This window comes from Nuphar pumila, chromosome 9 (assembly GCF_984573655.1).
Source record: "Nuphar pumila chromosome 9, dmNupPumi1.hap1.1, whole genome shotgun sequence".
Lineage (NCBI taxonomy): Eukaryota > Viridiplantae > Streptophyta > Magnoliopsida > Nymphaeales > Nymphaeaceae > Nuphar > Nuphar pumila.
Window position 1 is genome coordinate 16509068 of NC_143257.1, and position 23508 is coordinate 16532575.

The 23508-nt window shown below is 38.9% G+C and overlaps 1 protein-coding gene across 3 annotated transcripts; it reads left to right on the forward strand.

The window, feature by feature from the left end:
* Positions 1–2152: 2152 nt before the first annotated feature.
* Positions 2153–22984, forward strand: LOC149828465 (uncharacterized). Of its 3 annotated transcripts, XM_090017598.1 has the most exons (10): positions 2153–2619; positions 12219–12265; positions 15355–15539; positions 15894–16107; positions 16234–16548; positions 16613–16690; positions 18935–19645; positions 20302–20361; positions 20532–20935; positions 21664–22984. In XM_090017598.1, the coding sequence occupies exons 1-10, from the start codon at positions 2268–2270 to the stop codon at positions 22445–22447; spliced, it is 3150 nt and encodes a 1049-aa protein (XP_089873724.1). In that variant the 5' UTR covers positions 2153–2267; the 3' UTR covers positions 22448–22984. The 3 variants fall into 3 exon arrangements, with proteins under 3 accessions (XP_089873724.1, XP_089873725.1, XP_089873726.1); XM_090017599.1 differs by lacking the exon at positions 20302–20361; XM_090017600.1 differs by lacking the exon at positions 12219–12265.
* Positions 22985–23508: the final 524 nt, after the last annotated feature.

Genomic DNA, 23508 nt, shown 5'->3' on the forward strand with positions numbered 1-23508 from the left:
AATAATTCTCCCCAAGATGTCTCCTAACCATCTAAGAAAACTCCTTATTTGCAAATCTTAGCTAATTAGGTCTTTTAATTAAATATGGAAGTCATCTATAAATCTTAGCTAATTAGGATTCCTAATAAAATAAAAAACAATTAGGATTTCTAATTAAATAATAAAACCTAACTAATTAGATAAGTAGGAGAAAAAGAGAGAGTATGTGGAGATGTCCCACTTTGGGATTGGATTTGACTTGAGTCCTTATCATGATTCAATTCAAAAGGGATGAATATTCAATGGGCGTCCCACCCCATGGATCTTAATTACCATATTTGAGCTCCACTATTAGATTTAGATATTGAAATTCAAAAAAAACTTGAAACATGAATTTTATCTTTATTTCTAAAAAATTTAATGAAATTTCTGTGTTACAACGACAAAGAGTGAGGGGCTCAACAAATTTAGCAGCGCCGAAAAGAGAGGGGGTTGGCGAATTGAGCAACGAAGAGGGAAGGGGTTGCCAAAGTGAGATATGATAAAGAGAGAGGGGGTCGGTGGAAAGAGGGGGGGGGGGGGAGGGGGCAAAGTTGCTGGATTGAGCAGCAAAGAAGGAGGGGGTCGGTGGAATGAACAACGAAGAAGAGGTGTGTGTGTGTGTGTGTGTGTGGGGGGGGGGGGGGGGGAGAGTGGGATGCTATCGTAGAAGTCACCGGAGGGAGGGGGATGCTATCGTAGAAGTCACTGGAGGGAGTGACTGGTGCCGTTGTGGAAGTTGCTGCAGGGAGAGGGAGAGGAAAAGGGAAAAGAGGGTTAGGACAACCTGTTTTCACTTTATATATAAGATCAATCTAGACCGTCAGACAAACCAGATTTATCTAGTAGGATTTGTAGGTTTTGTAGTTGGCAGGTTTACATTTCTCATATTATATTATATATATAACATACATATTATATATGTTTCATGCATATATTATACATGTATTATATACATTATCATTTTTTAAAAATACTTTTAAAATAATTCTTTTAGAAAACAAGCCTGCTCTTGATCGGCTCATAAAGCTCAGCTAGTAACGAGCTCAGGCTATGCTCGGCACGGCTTGTGACCGAGTCTGAGCAAATGTATACCCTTAATGAGCTGAGCCCCAACAGCCCCAGCTCTACACGTTCGGCTCGTTTTCCAGCCCTACAAATAAGTCGGTCCTAGATAGTCATATAATTCAAAACCATTCTAAACGGCTTCAGAAGTCACAGTTTTAGGTGTTTGCTTAGTTCGAACTTATATACGCATTTTTGTATAGTTTTTAGCTAGGAAAAAACATGCAGATGTTTAGTTGTATGTATTGGGCTGGGCGATAAAGAATCAATCTCTCGTGTTACACTCAACTTTGATAAACGAAATGCAAAATGTCCCATTAAATCGATCGATCTAAAGCATGGGTTTCAATAAGTCAACAATGATAAATGCATCTACATGTTTACGATTATATTTTCCAAAAGTGTTTAGGAGGTTCATGTCAACAAACTGTACTGATTTTCACATATTATATATGTGTGCGTGCGTGTTGAGGAGCAGGAGGGAAGGAAAATGATGCTTTTTTTTAGTAGCATAGCAGGAGGAAAAGGAAAGGATGTTAAAAGAGACATAAAACAAGGGCTAAACGGGATGGCAGTGGGGCGGGGCGGGGCGGGGGACAAAGCCTCCACCCCTGCTTCGCCTCAAGATTTTATCCTCCACCCCTTCCTCCATCCCCGGCGGGGAATGGATTTTATCCTCCATCCCCATTTCATGTCCTCCATCCTCGGTTCAAACGGGGATGAGACCGGGCGGGCGGGGATATTGCGGGGAAAAGTGGTTGGGGCGGGGATGGGGCGGGGCAGGGAAAAGTGCACGTCCATCCCCCCCTCCACCCACTGACGGGGATGGATTTTAACCTTCGTCCCCGCCTCCATCCCCGTTTCATACCCTTCATCCCCGGTCCAAACGGGGCGAGGCGGGGCGGGGCCCCGCTTTCCTCCGGTCCACTGCCATCCCTAAACATAACATAAATATGTGGGTAAAAAAAAAAAAAAGCCAAGACGCATCGTCAACAAGGAAAGGAAAAGAAGGCTTCTTCCCTAACATTCTGGGCCCTCTTTTCAAGCATTTTCGAGGCTGCTTGTCCGATTGTTTTATCTGCGTGTTATTGTTTATGCACGCACAAAACATAAGACACGAAAAGCGGTTCCCTTTTGGGCCTCAGTAATTTTCTCTGTACGGTAGCCAAGGAGGAGAAGGGGGGATGCATCAGAGGCAAACGATGGAGGAGGAGGAGGAAGAGGAGAAGAGAGGAGGAGAAGCAGCTGCTTCGGTGGAAGAAGCCGGGGGCGTCGGGGGGAAGTTGAGGAGCAAGCGTCCCTCTCGGAGGCCCACCACTCCTTACGACCGACCGCCTTCCCGATACCGTCCTTCTTCTTCTTCTTCTTCCTCTGCTCTCGAGGATGCTGCCGATCGACCCAGTGGCGGCGGCGGAGGCAGTTGGTTCTCGAATCTCGTCGCCGATCCGGCTTCCCGCCTTCTCGCCGGCGGCGCCACTCGATTGTTCTCTTCCGTCTTCAGCAAGCGCGCTCCCGCCCTTGCCCTGCCCCAACCAGGTAGGAGCTCCTTCCTCTTCCCATGCCCTTTCCATTGTTTTACCTTCTTTCCAGAGTTTTTTAGGGCTACTCACTGTTTTTTGCCCCTTTTTTTTGGCGCATAGTTACGCTTTTCGGTACCTTCTCCCTTTCTTTGATTTGTTACCCGCCTCGTTTCTTTACTTGTATGCGAGCTCTATTTCGTTGTTTTTGTTTCTTTCCCTCGCTTTTGCAATGGATTTTCTTTTCGTTGATTGTCAGCGTGTCGAATGCCTCGTGGGTATAACAGTTGCGGTTTTCTTGAGGGCTGGGAAGTGGGAAGAGGAAAGACTGCTGAAATTTTTTGTAGTAGGCTTCGTAGTCCATGCGTTCTCGAGTGTGCATTGTGTATAGATTCTTCCTTCTCGATTATCTAAAGTAGGTATGTGGTGTTTCTCGTAGGAGAAGGGTTCTGTTGGTGAACTGTGCCTCACCTACGGGCTTTGGCAAACGAAGTCCATTTGGCACAATGCGTGCCATCCACTAGGTAGAGTAGGTCGTTTTCAAACTCGATTGATCAGGATACTTGTATATATTTTTGCTAGAACAGTTCGAGGCTGCACTAAGTGTATGCACAGTTCCTTCATTTGATTTGTTTTTCATGTTCATCAGAATCCATGCTTATCTAACCAAGCATGGAGTATAGATGCAAGTTTCTGGTCTAGGAAAAATGCTACCTCAAGCAGCAAGGCTCATGCTGTTCATCTCAAGAAGGAGATAGAGTTATTAGTTGTTTCTGTTGATTATTGAACCTTTGGTGTCCACGTCAAAGTTGGCAAGAAGATTGCTGTTCAAATTTCATGTTATTAACAATCATCGAAAGCATGATCATCCTGCCAAAGATCATCATCATGGTCATTGCACATCATGATGTAAAGGGCTCTTAATCTCACCATTTTCACCATCATATTTGCATACATTCAAATCATCATATACCCACACCCAAAGCTTTTGCCGATGTCTAGTAAATATCATACTCGTAGCAAACTCATCCAAGTTGATCAATGAACCATCTATCGACCTTAATCCATTACAAATTGCATCAACTATCCACCAATAACCCGTTAGACCTGGGAACCAGCAAGATTCATTTGAAATTGGTCAACTTAGCATATTTTCAATCAAAATTCAACTTACCATGATGGCTAGGTTCAAAATATTGAGTGACTTGGCATGTGTATTCAAGTGTCCTTGATTCTCATTACCTGTGAGCATTTGTTGAAAATGAATTAGAATAAATGTTCATTGAATCTTTCTTGATCATTTCAAGGGTATAAAATCAGTTTTTTATTTTCAAGAAGATCCTGTCTATGCATATCCTTCTTATGAGGTTACTTTCTTCTAGGCTGCAAGACGTAACCCTCATTATTTCCGAATTGGATAATGGAGAAAGACAGACTCTATCTTCTTCTTTTTTGTGTGAAAGTTTATACTTCATCTTATTTGAATAGATATAATTTATTTTGTTAGAAGATGATCAAGAGGCTTTCTCAAGTGCATCATTTGTTGTCTTTATGGAAAGCTTGCAACTCACATTCATTAGTACAACACACTGTCACCGCTATCGCCGATATTTTGAAAATATTGCGATATCATTGGTTATTTCAAGGTAGCCGATAATATCAGGAATATATTGTGATATTTTCAAAATATCGTCAGAAACAAAATATCGTGATAATATCATGATATTTTTTGAGATTTTTTTATATTTATTTTAAGTTTGCATTTCTTATTTTTTTTGTTTTTTTATATTTTAAAACCTTTAAAACATGTTTCTTTATATTTTTGAAAGAAAAATAATGCAAAACCTATTATTTTCTTAGCTTTTTTGTTGTTATTTCTATTTTTTAAATTCCTGAGATTTTCCCAAGATTTATCAACTTTTGAAAATCTCTCCGAGAAATACCCTCGCCGAGAAATTACCTTTAACGATATAGGTGACTATGGTACAACATCGTTGATAGGGTATTTAGATTGCACTATAGAGGATGGATTCATGCTGTTTGGCATTTCCCTAAATCAACAATCAATGGAAGTGGTAGCATGTGCATGGAGGGATAAGGAGCATGTTTTGAGGGACTCAAGTGTTAAACGAGATGACAGGAAAAAGAAATTGGTGTAGGAGATGAAACCTATCACATATCTCAGATGAAAGTTTGTTAAGTATTGACTTAGGACAAGGGTAAAAAATGTATCATAGAAAGGAAGATATGGACTGAGTATTCAAGGTTTATGTAGCAGAGATCACCATCTCTTCCTTGGAATTGGACCATAGATATTAAATTTGATTAGTTGGGATCAATGTTGTAATTATCGTATCAGAACTCATATTGGACAGGCCACAGATACGGTTGTATCGTAAGATATGGGAAAAAAACTCGAATTAAAAATCACAAAAAATCTGAAAAATTGCAAAAAAAAAGAGAGAAAATTCTCAAAAAAATCATAGGATGCAATAAAAAAAGAACATAAATATATTCATTATGAGTGATTAAACATAATCATGCACTAGTAAAATATTTGAAACAAAATTGATAACATTACTAACAAACATTTAACAAAAGTCACAACTCACAAACATGAATGTTTGATATCAAAGTTATATACTACATAACAAAACAAAAAAATAAGCATCCTAATCTATTAATCATAACGAAAATGATGGATCTTCTTCTTTTGAGCTGTCTTATTTTCTTCCTTTACATTTATCTTCGGGCCAACATAATCATTGTTGTCATCATCCACTTGAGCCTTCATCTCAGCCTTCGGTTGCCTCCAATCCTCATCATTATCCAAGACACTAGGTTCTTCTTCTACCCGCGCATCCAATATGTCGAGGTTGCCATTAATGAACCGTCATAGCTGCTCCTTCAACGTCTTCTCGATTCTCTTTGTATTTGTCTGCAACATTCAAATACTAACTAGAATACAAGTTGTATTAAAGTAAATCCACTAACATATATCTTAATATTAGCTTTTCTTCAATCTCATGTTGTAGGCAACAAATGCAAGATCATGTAATTGTGAGTGGTCCAATGTATTCCTTTTCTTTATGTGGATACACTAAAAAAACTTCAGTTTCTCTCGCATCTACTCGCTGCATCCCTGAGTCAACGTACACTGTGCAAACCTAGATAATGCAGAAGCATCTCCACCAAACATATTCCACCATTGATCTGAACCAATAAAAGAAAACATATGAGAGAAAATCCTTGCAACACAAAAATACATAATTAAATATAATAACATTGAATTTCAAATGCATACCTGGATGCAATAAGCTACACAATTGGTTTGCCTTCCTTCGTCCAAAGCCTCCTCATTTTGTTAATACTTGGTTAACTCTAAATGAATTTGTCTATGAAGACTGATCTATATTAAGTTTCTCAATAGAGTTCACAATGCCTGTTCGTGCTTCTCTAATGTATACAAATGTGGGGAGAATTTGATGGCATGATTGAAGAGGCAATAGCATGAATGTCTTGGTGGAGCTGGTGAGTCCATCTCATATCAATCACCTTCCAAACTATGATTCTTATTCCAAAATAAGGCATAGAAAATCTGATAGATGTTTCGAGGTTCCATCCGATGTCACTATTAGGAAGCTTGTATAGGATAGTTATGAAGGTTATGGTTAGCATATTAAATTCAATCATGAAAGACTTGGTTTGCCCTCATCAGTACACTTTCATCCAAGGCCACTGTATTTATGAAGATTGTGTGATTGTAAATTTGGTGATCCACTTAATTACTGTCAAGAGGATGCCAGACTTCTCACTGAAAATCGATTTGTCTAAGGCTTCCGAGTCAATCCATTAGAGATATCTGTTTGATTGCCTAATATGTGATTTGGGGAGAGATGGGTATCTTGGATAGGTAACCTGATCTCAAGGGCCTGAATCTCTGTGAGCTATGTCACATGGGTGCGGGGATGCGACACTTCCAAAAAACCCAGGTGCGGGGGTGCGGCAGGGGCAAAAATGTAAAAATTATATATATATATATATATATAATTTTGAAGTTTTAATAGTTTAACATTTAACAGTTAACAGTTAACATTGTCATAATATCATTCATCATGCATGCAGTATGTCAACCTAAATATCAAATTATCAATCAAATAAGTAAAGCAATTACATAAATCAACTTAAATATCAATATCAATCAAATAAGTAAAGCATAAAAGAACTAAATTACATACCAAAGTATATCCTGATGAAGTAATGGATGTTGATAATTTTCTTCTTCATGATCAAATGCATCATTAGAAGGAATACTGGGCTCAGCTAAATCCATGTTTGTTATGTTGAAATCATGCTCTCCCTCGAAGCCACACTCTTCTGGGTTTACATCTCAAAATTTGGATGTTTCTTGTCTGCGTTACAAACCCAATTTGAAAATGTTAAATACAATACAAGTATATTTAAATGAAAAACTAAGAAATAATCAAATAACTAAGAGAGCAAATTAGTACCTGTATTCATCATTGGTTCGCGAAAGTAATCGAATATTTGAATGAACATATACTAAATCCTCTGCACGCTTGCTGGTGAGTTTGTTTCTCTTCATATTGTGAATTTGAGAATATGTGCTCCAATTTCTTTCACAACAAGATGAACTAGCAGGCTGCGATAGCAATCTCAATGCAAGACGTTGGAGAAGAGGTATTTCTGATCCAAATGTTGACCACCATGTGATAGAATCTATATTATCTTCTTCTCTCGCGAATAATGCCGGTCCATATAATCTCGAAGATGAAAAATTTTCAAACTCTTGTGTGACTTTATGTAGAAGATATGCTTTTAGAAAAAGTCTTGTCATACACATATTTCTATGTCTTGATAGATCTTGGTCTAAATTTGGAGGGACACGACCAATACCACCAGCCTGCCATTTATTTGCATAATATTTTGGATTAAGAGAATGTGTCATGCAATGCAAATGAGTGTTGCTCTTATCCTATCTTCTGACTAAAATTGAATGAATATGATTAAAAAAATCTGAATCATCCAATGCAAGATTTTTTTCTTCATGCTTGAAAACTATAGCTTGTATTTTTCAATCATATTATCCCACATTTCATAAACTCTGTCAAGTATGGGCTCATCCTTATCAACTTCTCTTAACATTTCCCAAATAGGTTGTGTAAATTGAAGAAAGTATACCACTCTGTTCCAGAACTCATCATCAAGAATGAATTTTTTAATTTCTTGAGCCTTGATATCATCATCAGCACGATAGAATGTTCAATTTTCATCAGTCACCATGTTAATCAAAACATTCTTTACTCTTTTAATCCTCTGCACCATCACAATGATGAACGCAAAACGTGTTTCAGTGACCTTCAACAATTTCAAGTCAGAATGCCTATTAAATATAACATTAGCACAGTGGTGGTTAACAACAAAATTCCTAATGCTTTTGACATTTCTTTCTAAATCTTCAATCCATGAACATAAAGCATATGCTTGTGAATTTTCTTCTTCTTTGGGGTTGCAGATGCTCTTTAGTACTAGATTTAAGCTGTGTGCTACACCGAGAGTCAAAAAAATATGAGGGTACTCACTCTCCAAACTCAACGCTGCACTTTTACAAACTGGAGCGTTGTCTGTAATGATTTGTACCACTTTTTGATCACTCACTTCTTTTATCACTTCTATAAACAATCCCTTCAAATACTCTGCATTTTTATATTCCCCAGATGCATCAACTACTTTCAAGAATATTGGGCCACTAAGCGAACAAACAATGAAATTGATCAATGGACGCCTTTGAATGTCTGTCCATCTATCAGACACAATAGAAACTCCATTTTGCTCTCATGAATATTTTTTAATCTCCAACAACCTCTCCACATTTGCCCTCTCTTCTGCAAGAAGTGTGGTTCATATTTTTTCTGAACTTGAAGGCATATAACCACTCAAATTCTAATTTGCCAAGGATGTTACTAAATCCTTCCAATAAGGATTTCTAGCCGCATTAAATGAGAGTGAACCAGAATAAAAATACCTTCCAACTTTTCTATTCAATTCTTGTCTTCCATATGTATTGAATGATGCTTGTATCGTTCATCTACCTCCTACATTGACTTTTTTTTTTTTTTCAGCATCTTCTTGGTGGCTTGCAAATGACACACTAACTGCACAAGAATCGGCCATTGCCTTTCTCTTCTCATATTCTTCTTGTATTTTCTTATATTATCTTCGCATTGCCTCATCAACTTTTCTGCAAGCTAAAATGCCATGTCCTGGTATCTTCAACAAATGAGCCTTCACTCTTGTGTAAGACCCAAAAAAAATCTCTTTCGCAAAGCTTGCATCAAAATCTTTTGTTTCCACCACCTCCTTCTTCAGTTTTTGCAAGTTTATCTACATGTACCCATAGTGGCCCCACATCATCAATCCCACTACAACTATCAACAAAACTAGCAGCATAACTCACATGTTGGGATGAGGATGACGCAAGTCCTTTCCCTTTATCCGTCATTTTTATCCTGAAAATACAAAAAAAATACATTCAAAATTTTAAATCAATTATACAGACTGACGTTATCTTGATATAAAATCACTAAGGAGGGGGGATCTGCCCCTCCCCTGCCAGGGAGCAGGGGGGGCTCATCCCCTCCCCTGCCGACCCAACAAGAGAGCGAGAGTGGGGGGGGGGGGGGGGCTCGACCCCTCCCCTGAAATCAAAAGGAGCAGGGTGGGGGGCTCTACTTGCGTCGGCACGGGCCGACCCCTCCCCTACCGAAAACAGAGGGAGCAGGGGGGGCTTAGACCCTCCCCTGCCGATCCAACAAGAGAGCGAGAGGGGGGGCTCGGCCCTTCCCTTGTCGAAAACAAAGGGAGCAGGGGGGCTCGGCCCCTCCCCTGCCGAAATCAGAGGGAGCAGGGGGGGATCGACACCTCCCGTGCCGACGCAAGTAGAGAGCGACGTACCTGCGACGAGGGAGGAGGAGCTTAGGAGGTGGCGTCGGGAGGAGAGGGCTCGAGCTGAGCTGCGCGGGAGAGGAGAGGAGAGGAGAGGAGAGGAGATGAGTGATTTGGGAAAAAAAAATTTTGCCCTAATCACTCATTTTCATCGGTTTTTTTTTAACGTCCGAAATGTGGACGAAAATGACCCTGGGTGCATTGACCACACCCGGTGCCGCATCTGCTTCACGTCGCATCGACGCGGGTGCGGCACCTGCTTTGCCGAGTCCCTGTTACTTAGTCTGTGAGTATAAATTGTGAGGGCCACCCCTGTTGGCATGTCTGAAAGCCTTAGACAAGGTTGCCATATATCTCCATTGTTGCTCAACCTTGTTAATGAGGGCCTTATGAGGTTAATGGGTAAGGCAGTTGGTTTAGGCTTTCTACATGGTGTCATGGTCCTTGGTAGTGATCTGATGAGTGTGATACAATATGCATATGACATTGATTTGTGGCACATTATCAACAACCTAGTTTTGCCACATCTGGTGTATCCTCAAAGTTTTTGTAGAGATCTTGGGCTTAAAGGTCAATGAAGGCAAATGTGCCATTGCACTTCACATTGTATAGCTTCAACTTCGGCTTGCTATTGAAACTATTTTTGGCTGAAAACAATGCCAGCTCCCTATCCTGCACCTAGGTATGTACCTTTTTAAAAGAAAGGTAAAGAATCGTTTTGGCAACAAATGGAGGAGCACCTTACAAGGAGAATCCAGACTTAGACATCAAGATACATATGACTTGTTGGCAGCATTACCCTTGCAACAGATGTAACAACTGTGGTTCCTGCTCTCCTTACAACAATATTGAAATTCCCTAATAGGATAGGGAGGAGATTAGAAAATTTCATGTGCGATTTTCGATGGAAAGAGGTGAATGTGGCCAAGGAGGGTTACCTAGTTAGCTAGGAGCAAGTTGCCCTACCACTTTTTTTTTTGGCTTAAACCACTAAATTGGGCCTTGCTTACCAAATGGTGTATGTTGTAGCCACATAGGACAGACTGTGGATAACCTAGTTAGGGCCAAATGTGAGTGGACTATTACTAAGTAGTAACACATGGAAACAAGGTTCACCTATATGGAAGAACTGATTCCCTTATTGGGACATAAAATTTGGTGATGTTAGCAGGTTACAGTTTTGGCAGGACAGATGGTACGGCATGCAAAATTTGCAGAATAGGTTCCTAAGCTATACAATATTGCAAGGGACAATAAATTCCAAGTTATAGATTGCTGTCGACCACAAGTATGGTGTATTCAGTTTGGACAAAGTTTAAAGATGATTAAGTGAAGTAGCTGATAAAAATGTTCAATTTGTTGGCTTCTTAGAAATCGGGAAGAGAAACAGATCAATAATGTGGAGATCCAACAAATCTGGTGGATTTTTGGTGGGTTCATGTTATATATCTCTTTGGTGCTATCCTTTCCCTAACAATGCATTATGGAGTTTGGACAAAATTAATCCTCAGGATAACCTTAAAAGAAAAGGCCTGCAACTTGCTAGTTATATGTGCCCGGTAGGGGAGGAATCAGCTGAGCATCTTTTGCAGTTTTACAGTTCCATTCTTCCAAATTGGAATGGCCGGATGTTTCCTCTTCTTGAAACATGCCTCATGCTTGCATATGCTGCTGCTCTGTCTGTCTGCCTTGTGGGTAAAGAGGGTCTGTCACATTATATGAAGATTGTGGCCTTTATCGGCTAATGGTTTATTTGTCTGGAGTGGAAAAGGATTTTTAAGGGGATGTCTTCGGAACCATTTTTTATTCATGCTGTTATTCAATAGAATGTCAAAGTCTGTGCTATTAAGAAATGGCTGGATTGCGACCTATCTTGGATAGGTCTACTTAGAATTGGAAATGGAAACTGTCCGATCAAGGGTTTCTGATTGCAATTGATAGTGAGACCTCGTCATCTTGTTTTTGACTGCATAAAAGTTTTTTCTTTGAAAATGAGAAAGGATTTTTTTTTAAATTATTTACTGCATTACTATTGCTGATGGCCTTCCCGATCAAATTTTGAAGTTTATAACATTGGAGCAACCAGCTTGACGGCTTGAGTTTATTAGATTTTATGTTCACCTTTATGATTATGTAACTTGTGCCCTGCAATGGGCAGAAATGGAAAAGTATAAGACTCAAATTTTATGTTGTGGAGCTCGTAATTAATCTCATGAAGGTTTTTTTGGAGCCTAAGATCCAAGCAATTTCACTGTTCTGAACAAGAAAATTTTAAATGGATACCAATGCTGAATATTTCCATCAATAAGCCTCTGGCTTTCTCTAGTTCCAATTTGTGTGTATGGTTTTAGATAAATGTATCAAATGCTGTAGGCATTACTCCTGCATTGATTCACAAGTTTCACTGTGAAGTTGGACAATTGGATCCTAGTCAATTTACTGGCTTCATTTAATTGTTTTCCTTTTCAGTTTATCCATGACATCTGTAATGCATCTCATGATATTAGGATTAGTCAGAGTCTGAACTGAAATACGTCAAAGGGAAAAGCATATTTAGCAAAGGTTTTGATATTTGGTCTCTTTTTCCTTGAAATAATTTTTTGCTGCATGAGTTTATCTTTTAACAGTTTATCGATACATGGTAATATACAGAAGGCAGAGAAGAGGCTAAACATGATGATTTGACAGAAGCTTGTAATGTAAGTCAGAACTTCTGCTCAGATATGTAGAGCATGCATTTGTTGATTCAATTCTTCATACATTTATTTGTACTCTAATGATTTCGTATCAAGTTCCTAGTCTGAAATTTTATTTATTTTTACAAATTTTCAGTCATCTAAACATTCTGTGTTGTGCCCAGCCTTACGAGTTTTAATACATTCATTAAAGCTGATGCGCAGTTAAATGGTATACTATGTCACTGGGACTCTTCAACTAGGTGCCGCACCTGCATCGCACCTGCACCTGCACCCGATGCGGTCAACCTGACCCTGGGTGCAGTCAATGCACCCACGGTCATTTATGTCCAACTTTTGGACTTTATATATATATAAATTTTTTATATAATTTTTTATATTTTTGCCTCACTCCCGCACCCAAGTTTTTTGAAAGTGCCGCACCCCCGCACCCGCACCCGCACCAAATCTGACCTCATCAGCATGGTCAAAATAGTAGAAATCAACTCTTGAATCATAGTTTTTGGGCATAAAAACATGTTTTTTTTTGAGGTTTGAGAATTTGGTACATTGTAGGCCATTGATTTTTCAACCCTCATAAAATCTGACATATATGTCGGAAAAACATGATCCAAAGGTCAGTTTCTACTAAATTTAATATGCAGATCACATCTGGAGGGTCAGATGTGTTAAAAAACAGAAAAAAATGAAAATGCTACATTTTTTCACTAGGGGGTTCCTTACTATGAGTGTAGTCAATATTATCCCCAGAATGTTCCATTGTGTCTTCTTTGCAAAAGAAAGGGAAGGGAGAAAAATTGATGTTCCATATAATTAGAGTGCTGAATGCAATGGTTAGGCATTTCTTCCAAAAATGTCGTTACTTGTTAAGAATGAGCTAAGCAATTAGATAATTAGTGAATATGTATAGGGTGACAAACAACTCTTACTTTCTTTAGGTGCATCTTTTCTTGAACAATCTTATACAATTCATCTAGTGTCTGGTGGCTTTATCTGAAGTCGCATTCATGGTAGGTTTTTTAACCCTCGAGTTCTTTGCTTGTGCCAAACACATTGTGGACACAGGCATCTACACTGATACTCCTGGCCTTCTAGAGTGTAGTCCTCTTAAAACATAATATCGAATTTTATGTTTTTCATGGCTCTATTATTCTTTCTAACTTTGTTTTTTGTCGTATATTATATGGTTGAATATATATTGGGTAAAAAGTCAAATAAATCAAGAGTAAGGAAAAAAATAATAAACAAAATAAATAAATGATGGTGATATCTAGTAGAACATCACAGATACAAGTGTCGTCTACTCTGTCGGATTCCATAGATGTGTTTATCATGGTTTGATGGCTGATTTTTTTAATTAAGTTGTCTCTATTGTAAAATCTTTTTTCCTTTATCGTAAAATTTTGGTGATTTGTCTAAATGCCACAATCGGTTGATCTACACATGTTCTTCATTAAATGAACAATGAAAGTGTATTGGGGAAAGGGAGAAGACAGAGGAAAGGAAGAGGGAAAGAAATATAATGGAGCTACCATGTCCATGAGAACATTTGATTGCTGCTAATTTGAGGTCTCACATTGTGAAATATCCTGATCCAATCTGAAGCCTAATGGGTCGAACCAACTCAACCTGAACACAACTTCTCAACTGAGCCATTCTGAATTCAGTTGGTCGTGCATGGGTTTAGTAGGGGTTGGCGATGGATTGGTTTGGCCAATCTTGTTCATGCCTGTTCTGCCAAAGGATCGGGTTAAGTCTAAGCCCAGTACTGTCGACTTGTTGATGGGCCACAGGCCTATCAAGTCTGGTAAAGGCTATGTTGGGCTCAAAATAGCGTTCCAAACCCAGCCCACACTGGCCAGGCTGATGCCACCCGAGCTTAGGTCTTCCAGACCTGATTGTTAAACTGATCAATGTATCACGGACCTGACTCTTCACCATTGCTAGTTACAAATGCTCCATCTTTACTCAAAACACTCGACATTCCTATTGCAAATTCCTGTAGTGTCATGGTGATACTCATACCACCAATCAGCTAAATGGATAAGAAAGAAATAAATAGCTTTAATGCAAATAGTACATATATAAATTCGTAGAGAGGTATGCTGGTATAACAATTCACAGAATGCTTTCGGGTGAGGTATGTGCCTGTGGATCCCTTCAAGGTGAGCTTAATGCTGAAGGAAGTGAGGTGTAAGCCTCATGAATGATTGCGTATTAGGGTGGGGAACAAATAGGAAATGAAATTGCTGATATGATTTTATTCAAAATAAGCATCTTTTGAGTAGCAAACATACAGCCAGGTGTTGAACGTTGGGATGAGTGTTTTGTCACCATGTTACTGTACTGAATTGATTCTTTTGAATAAAATAAATGGATATGAGGGAGGAAGATAAATGGCTTATGCTGTCTAAGCTTCAGAAAACTTCAATCTTTTTTTCCCCTTCAAGAGACAAATGAGAGAAAACATTAAAATATATGTGGAAGTAACAAGGTGCCAACCCAGGATACAAAATGTCTTAAGAGGGAACATATGTGTTCACACCTGATTTTAGCACGATCTTGGTTAGGCAATTATTCATTGTTAGATTTTGTCTTGTTATTCATTGTTGGAGTTTGTCTTGTGCACAGGGCATATATTGGGATGCAATAAGAATATGCCAAAATAATCTTACACGTGTATGTTGATGAGATTTTGTTCTTATTTTATAGGGTTGTATGGTTGCATCACCATAAAATGTGAGACACCCAATACCTGCAACCTAGTTTCCATGAGAGGTTGCTTTTCTCGTTGAATTCTATTATTTAGCCAAGTGTTTTTGTTAGCTGGCACCTGTTTCTGCATCCATCAGCTCTGGCACTTTGTTTATTCTGGGGTTTCATGCAATTCATATTAATTTTTTCTCCTGTAAAATTGTCAGATGAGACTGTTGTTTTACTTTTTGTCCTATAGAATTGAAGGTGGACAATGTCTTATAGTCAACTAAAGGCACACTGGACTGAATTTGTGGAACATAATCGATTAATATGCCTGATAGTCAAATTAACTGTTGGATGTTTTCTTGATTTCATTGTTTAATGATCACATACAGCATCTGCAAGAGAGACCTGCAGATGGTGAAGGTACCAACAAAGAAATAAAACCCGCAGATGGTGAAGGTACCAACAAAGAAATAAAACCAGATGCTGGATCCACTAGTTGTGGAAATGCAGAAGTCTCAGAAGGTAACTGGTTTGCTGAATTTGAGCAAGTCCTGAAGCAGAAAACAATTTCCAGGCAAGTGTGACTTTTTACCTTGCTCAAATTCGCGTGTAAATATAATGTTAAATTTGTGTTTTCTTGACTGAACCCAAAAAAGAAAAAGAAAAAACTGATGCTTTTCATAATTATAATAACTCCATTCTTGCATATGGCTCTTTTTTGGCTAGAGTGAAGTTTTTAAATTGCATACAAAAGGATTATAGTTTAAGTGTTCTTGTTATATACTTTATCTACATCTTTAATAGATTAATATGCCCTTCCCTTTGGTTGTTAATATTGTTATCTATCCTGTAATCCTATTGTATGATGTACACATGTTTGTGTGAAAGTTTCATTTCTTTGAAGTTAAGACGATCAATTACTACACAGGGACGAGTTCAACCGCTTGTCAGAGTTTTTGCGCTCAAGGACTATTGATCTTCCTGAAGTTGATATGCGGAAGAGTGAAAATGCAACCATGATAAGAATGTCCGAACCATCCAGGAAAAATAGTGACTTAATGATTTCTGTTGATGAAAAGCAGAAGACATTGGTGAACAACCTTGTGATTGGAAGCACATCAAGTTCTCTCGTGCCTTCAAATGTATGGAACACTAACCTTTTATTTACATGATTCTCTCCTGTAACTCCAAATGCTGGAAGACATGCCTTATCTGTGCCACAATCATAGTAAACATGGTTGTCTTCCTTTTTCTGCTATACTTTCTAGGTGCTTGATGATGCTTGTGCGTCACCAGCAGAAATTGCAAAGGCATACATGAGTAGAACTTCAATATATGGTCCTGTTTCTCAGAGTCACATATTCAATAGTGAAAGAACCACACCCGCTTGTAACTCATTGACACCAAAAGTGCCAAGGTTCTCACTGGCACCAAAGTTGCCTATATGCTGGCCAGGTGCTATGAGACAAGAAGATCATAGCCATTTTACCCCTATGTCTCAGAGAAGCAGAATCGGGCTCCATAAAATGGCTCAAAGTCAAAGCCATTCTTCTAAATCATTTTATTGGAGTGCTAACGAGAAGGTACATTCTTTGTTCTCCTTTCTTCTCCAATTTCTCTATTTCTAAGTGTAACTTTTGGTTTCAGGTCACTGGTGAAGGAACTCCTGACCTCCGATCTTTTAAGTGGAAGCCATCTGATAGTCCCTTTACTAATGGTAGTCAGGTAGCACCTCTTTACTTGGGTCATATGTTCGAGGCTTATACTTGGCATGGATGCTTTTATTGCAAATATGTTTGTTAACTCTCTATGTGTGGTCATATTGTATGGACTTTTGCTATTAAACTCGACCTTGCTTATTGTTTCATGCTAGTTGAGATGAGGCCAGCTATCTTTTCAGTCTAAGATGTGAAGTCTTCTGAAGAATGTGTTTCATATGAAAATATTCTTTTAATGTTATTTCTCTGCTAACACAGAGAACATAGTGCTTGATTCTTCATCTTGCATTCTCAAAATAATCTCTGGTGGTTAAGTTTTGGTGTTACTATTTTGTCCGGTGGCTCATACTTTTTAGTTATGGTTTTGCCCTTCTTTTTATTTTTCCTTTTGGTCCACAAAATTTTGAGTTGGTAGGAATGTTATTTTTACATTGTACAATCTATTCAAAACTTCCAATGGGATGAGTAAGAGCGCATAACATAAAACAAGCAATATCCTTTGCATTCACTATTGAATCTGCTGAATTGTCTGTTTCTTGTGCTGGGTCTGGTTAGGTGAGAACTGGTTCATTGACAACCCTTTAACCATGAACTTATCAGAAGTTATCCACAAAATGCCATTCATTAATAGGTTGGACTTGGGATATATATAGTCGGATTTGGACCATAGCCAGGTTTGATATAACTGTACTAGGTAGTATCTAGGTGTAGTTAGACCTTGGCTGAAGCAAACTAGTCTTGATCAAATAATTTATTTTTTCTTTTGGCAAAATTTTCATATAAACATATTTGATCTTAACCAAATCCTACTCATATTTATGTATAGTTTATAAACACCAAGTCATCCTCCGGTTCAACTTTTTTTTGTCTAAATCCAATTAGAATGAAGTCACTCACTGAGTGAGATTCAACTCTGGGTGTTCCTAAGGAAATGCATGTAAACTTTTAGAGGAAAACCAAGTCAATACATATGCATGGTTATTATGTATGGTTGAATCAAATAGAATGCGTCTGCTTCTAGGACTCTTGAAATCTTTAAATAAGGAAATCAATCCCAAATTTGATATCAAATTGCGGTTGATTGTCTGCTTTCCCACTGCGGACGCCAGTTCTAACCCACAACCGTCCAAATGTAAAGTAAGATTTTGTGGATCCTAGTTTTACCGAACCCTAGAGTTTCCAGAACACTTTCAGAATCAGGACCTAAACAGGTTTGTTTAGGTCGGACTTGGGACAGATATAATCAGGTGCAGCCTAATTGGATTAGGAGTTTGATGAAGAACACTTACCAAACCTGGATATGATTAATTATTTACCCTAGTTGGATATCTATTTACATGCACTTGGAGTCCAGTCTGTTGGGTTTAGAGTTAGAATTCGATTTGAATGTAAAATACTAGATCAAAATCCAAATTCATTTATTAATTGATATCACTTCCTTTACTGAATTTGACTAAATGCATTTGGGTTAAGTTGGATATCCAACCCAAACCTGAATAACTCACATCCCTGAACAGGATTAATAACTTGGCGATTCTGAGAAGCCTGCTTTAAAATCCTGATTCAAATGGGCGCCTTATAAACATGGATTTATTGAAGGGTTCATCTCTGACTGGAGAGGCATGTGCTTCTTCATCTTGAGGCAATAATCATCATATCTCAATCTCCATGGTTCTATTGGGAGCTAATTGATATTATGAATTTTTGTTTAAAATACTAATGAAAGAAATGAATTTAAGCCTCTTAGGATTAGCTGCCATCCCTGTTAAGATGAACTGCCTCCCCAATCACTAAAGTGATAGATGTACGGGCTTTGGTCATCTTCAACAAGACACCATCAAATTCAGTTCATATGGTTGATCTGAACTGTGATGTCAGAGAGATACAAGTTCGAGAATGTGGTGTGGAATAGGTATGCATGATACGAGAAACATTTTGAAAGGACAGTATGAGTATAGACATGTGCATGCACATATGCATCCCTGATTGGGTGCACCACCAGTTGGCACACTACCATTTCCAGTGTATTCAGGCCCAGCTTGGTAAAAAACTAGTGTGGTTGAAACTGTCCACCTTGTACAGTGACATCGCCACTTATTTCCTCCCAAGCCAGTCTAAGGGTTGGTTAGGAAACCATGAAAAGTATGCTCCTATTGGGTCTCAGGCACAAGTAACTGAGATTTGTGCTGTCTGCCCAATCCTCTCTCTCTCCAAACAAATTTCTGATGTTGATATTTGATTTGATGTTTAGGCACTGAAGAGGAGGATCCCTCTGGCTGATGATGTCTCTGCATCAGTTGGACCTATTCGTAGGGTCCGGTCAAAGACTGTTATGATGAGTTCTTCCAGAGGATCTGGTTCTTTGCGCCCTGCTGGCTCTACTCCACTATTCTGTGGTTCATATACTTACAAAAGCTCCATGCCAACTAAGGAGAAAATGGAAGATGACGCTTATGAAAGTAATGTGTTGAATTTCCCTGTCATGGATAGCAAAATGAAAAGGTCCACAATCATCCCGGCTTGCATGCCTTCTGAATCTAGCGATATAGGCACAAGGATATCTAAGCACCTGGATAGAATGTTTCCATCTCCCAAAGACAGGAAAGTGGAGATTAAGGCATCAAAGGCAGGAGACACAGTTCCGCCTACAATGATTCCTATTAGCCAGAATGGGGAAATCCATGCAACAGATTTAAAAGGTAAATCTTCTCATTCTGAGAGTCCCAGCCCTTTGGACTCCCAAGTAGCTAGCCTTCCAGAGAGTATATGGAGAGGCAGCGGCCACCTGCAGATTTTGCCAGAGCTTGCAAAAACTAATGAAGGTGCTGGTCCAAGAAATGCATCTATTCTGGTTGCTGAACCAGTCTCTAGTGCCATCGGTTCTGACCGTGGTGGTTCTGAATTTGGTTCAGTGGAGCCATTGAACCTTGATAAGCACCACTTTCAGAGTGCTGCACACAAGGTACACAATATAAATTCTTTTGCTTTACACCTCTGCATAATTTCTATTTTGCTATATCCATGCTGTTTTCCTTTGCTTGGTTTGTCAACATGTTCCATGATCTGTCAAGTATTGCTGCAAAATTTATAATTTTTTTATTCCTTTTTTCCGATAAAGAACTGCTAAATCTGGAAATAGAGATTATGGAGATTTCGTACATAGTTACGCGATCTAATTTATTCATTCTTCTACCTCTCAGTGGTCATAGTGATAATCTGGGTGTTTACAACTGCTGGAAACAAATTTGCTGCACCCAAGACATTAGATTGTGTCAGCCAATCTGGACATAGCTAGATGGACCTTGTATGTCGTACTATAATGCCTCCAGGTTTTTGCAGCCATCAATTGTGGCTATTGAAACTTTTTGGCTGCCATAATGCACTAAAAAGTATGTGTTGGAGCATGATCTTTGCAGTCTTCCATAATCATGTTATGTATTTAGACTACTTATTCTTGCATTGCTTCAGTAATGCTCCTGGATATGCTCTTTCTCACATGATCTGCGCTTGATTTGTTTGGATGCTTCCTGGATTCTGTGCTTTCTCACCTGAGATTTGCTTGCCATGCTCTATGTTCTTATTTCTTTTTTGATATTTACACGGAGAAACCGCCCCCAGGATCAGAGACCTAGCTGCACTGGCATTGCCTGCCATACTTACGATCACTGTCCTGGCAGGGTAAAACTCTGTTGGCTTACCCCTTTCTATTCTAGCTTCTTTTCATGTCTTTTTGTTTCAAAAGTTGTCTGCAATTTAGTTTTGAAAATTTCTGCCTATGATTCAAATAGAAATAGCAAAACCTCCACAAATTTTATTGAACACTGTATTCTGGGGCCAATATATTGTAGGTGTCTCTGAAGACGGACAATGACACATTCAGCCACAAGCGCAAGCAGATCTCAGGGTTGGAGTTAACTGGTATTAGGACAGAGTCACAGGGTCAGCTCCACAATTCTTTAGGCAAAAACAATATAAATCATATATCTGACAAGGCTGGTGAGAGATTTTCAGCATCTGCTGCTGATGGATCAGGATTTACCTTTCCCGTGTCTCTAGTTCCTGCTGTTTTTTCTGAGCCACCTCCAACCCCTACAATTACTCCATCTGTGGCTGTCCCATCTTTCAGCTTTGGCTCGAATAACATTGGAAAGGATCTTGTTTTCTCGTTTGCCTCTTCTAGTACTGAAGATGTCAATACTGCAGCTCCACAGTTCAGGTTTGGTATGGACAATAAAGCCAAAGTATCTTTCAGGTCAGTTGGTGTGGACTTTCCTTGTTAATTTTCCATAGAAAGCTAGTATTTGGCCTATTTGACCTCTGCCTGTCATGAGTCTGGGTTTTCATCTTTGAGTCGACGTCTTGTGAGCCACCGGCTAAGGTGGTGCTGTGCCTCACCTGATCAGATGGGACTTGAGCCAGGATTTGATAGTTGATTCCTTGGATCTCATACTATTGGGCTGCGATATGAAGCACTTCTGGACTATGAACAAAGTGTTGCATGTCAAGATAAATGAGCAGTTTATGTTATAACTGTTAATTGCTTTTACGAGCAAATGGCCATGCATATGCATTGTGACTAAGTTCATGGGGTGCAGATTCGGTAGAAATGATCAAAAAGTACTTCCCCATGATCCCAAAGAATGGCTCAACATTTCAATTGTTTCTGGTTCTGTCATAATGTCGTCTTCTTTGAAGTGTCATTTATGTTGTTTGATTTAAGGCATTTGTGTAGCTTTGGAACAATTAAAATTCTTTTGATTGTTCCAAATTCCATTCCATACAACGGTAACCTTATTTCACTTTCTGTCTCTCATTTTTTTTCAAATGGTTTCCTGTTGGATAATTGCTGTTCATTTTGAAGGATACCTGAAGAATTATGTATAAGCATAACCTTCTGCCAACTTGATTGGTCTTCAAGAAAAGTTCTATGCTGTACCTTTGATGGTCTCTTTGTAAGTGTTTTATACTTTGCTGCTGCAGCTCTGCTGTTGCAGCTCTCACCACCTCTCCATCCTTGCAATCAACATCCTTGCAATCAACAATGGGGCTTGAACACCAGGATCGGACTGAAGGAAAAAGTTTATCAGGAACATCTTGGACAATGTTTACAAAATTATCTGCACCAATCAGTGGTCTGGGTTCAGATACTTCAAACGTAAATCAAATCTGTGGTACCCTTGGTTCTGGCTTTTCTGCTACAGTTTCATCTCTATCCAACGTAGGCAAAAGCATCTCATTTACCCCGCAATCACTTCAGTTTAGCTCCTCATCTGGTTCTTCTGTGTCAACGAACAATACTACACAACCTGGTCCCACTTTTAGTCCTCTGTTTGGGTCAACTAAACAAACATTTCCTTTTTCTAATCCATTTGCTTCTGGAGGATCGTCTGTACCTGCATTTTCATTTTCTTCAGCACAGCACAGTTCAAATTCTGCTGTACTTAATTCCAAAAGAAGTGGTTCCCTGGATATCGATTCAGCACCATCACCTCCTGTCAATGAACAAATCAGCAAAGAGAAGAGCAATTCTCGGGCATTGATTCCAGTGCCATGGTCATTTAATCCTCAATCAAGTTCAGCGCCTTCAAGTTCTGGTTTTGGATCTCCTGTTGTGTCATTGCCTGGTCCATCCATTTACCAGTTCAGCAGTACAACACCGAGCACGGGGCATGGGTCCTCAGAAAGTGCATCAGCACTGGCTTCTGGAGATAAAGCTCGTAGGAAATTTATCAAAATCAACCGTGATAAATTAAGGAGAAGGTAGAGAAAAGTTATATCAGGTCGTAATTCCTGACTTGAGTTTCCATCATACGGGACATCAGCAGCATTGGCATTTATAAGCTGCCCATAAAGGTCCCGAAGTTGATTTGCAAGCATGGCTTGAATGAGAAAGAAGTTGAATAATCTTGCAAGGGATGGTGAAGAGGATAATCAGGTTGTACCTGCAAGTGGTAGGGCCTGGTCGTTAGTGTCCCACCCAGTGATGAGCATATATGCATACAAGGATTCCAATTGTTTGAAGTTGAATATTTTGATAATTTTTGTTTTTGATAGGCTTAGCTAGGTATTGCGGGAATTGTCCGTTTAGCTGTAATCCGAGTGGACCATTCATTTGGGAATCTGTCTTTAATAATTCTGGCAAAGTTGCCATTATCTTGCACAGTTAAAATATCCGAAGTTTTTTCGTGTATTTTGAAAGCTGCCCACAATCTTGTATTTTGAAAGCTGGTAAAACCAACTGGAAAGACTGATGCTGGTTTTCCATGGTAAATGTGAATCAAGATGAGCCTGTTCTACCAAATTCTCTGTTCCATTTCTAGCAAAGCTGTTCCCGAGTTAAATGCTAGGTGCCCAATTGTGACTTGTGAGATCCAACCTAGATTCAGATCCATGACAGGCCTTACCCAACCTGCTTATCTTTTTTTAGTTAAAAAAATAAAAATACTTGTTTTTTGACGGATCAAATACCATAGGCCCCATTTTTTGATCGAGTCCATCTCTCTCTCTCTCTCTCTATGTATAGTAATGGGTCGGGGCTAAATGATTTTTTCAGGTTGTCATTTTATTTTTAATTTCTGACCATACAGATGTGATCTATGTACTTGATTTTATAGGGATCAGCTCTTGAAGTGTCACATGGATGAGATTTTGTAATGTTTGAAAAATCAATCAATGGTCTAAAATCTTTGTAAAAATTTGAGGCATCAAATATAATTTTTTGCATAAAAAACACATGATCCAGGTGTGAATTCCTCGTAAATAGATCATGAAGATCAGATAAACCCATTTAGCATGTTTCATTTAGAATATTTCATTTAGCACAGA

Bases quoted from the DNA above. Each gene is read 5' to 3' on its own strand.
- LOC149828465 (XM_090017598.1), top strand. From the start codon at position 2,268: ATGCATCAGAGGCAAACGATGGAGGAGGAGGAGGAAGAGGAGAAGAGA. The intron at 16,549-16,612 runs GTACATTCTTTG...TTTTGGTTTCAG, and splicing joins ATTGGAGTGCTAACGAGAAG to GTCACTGGTGAAGGAACTCC. The intron at 20,936-21,663 runs GTCAGTTGGTGT...TTGCTGCTGCAG, and splicing joins AAAGCCAAAGTATCTTTCAG to CTCTGCTGTTGCAGCTCTCA.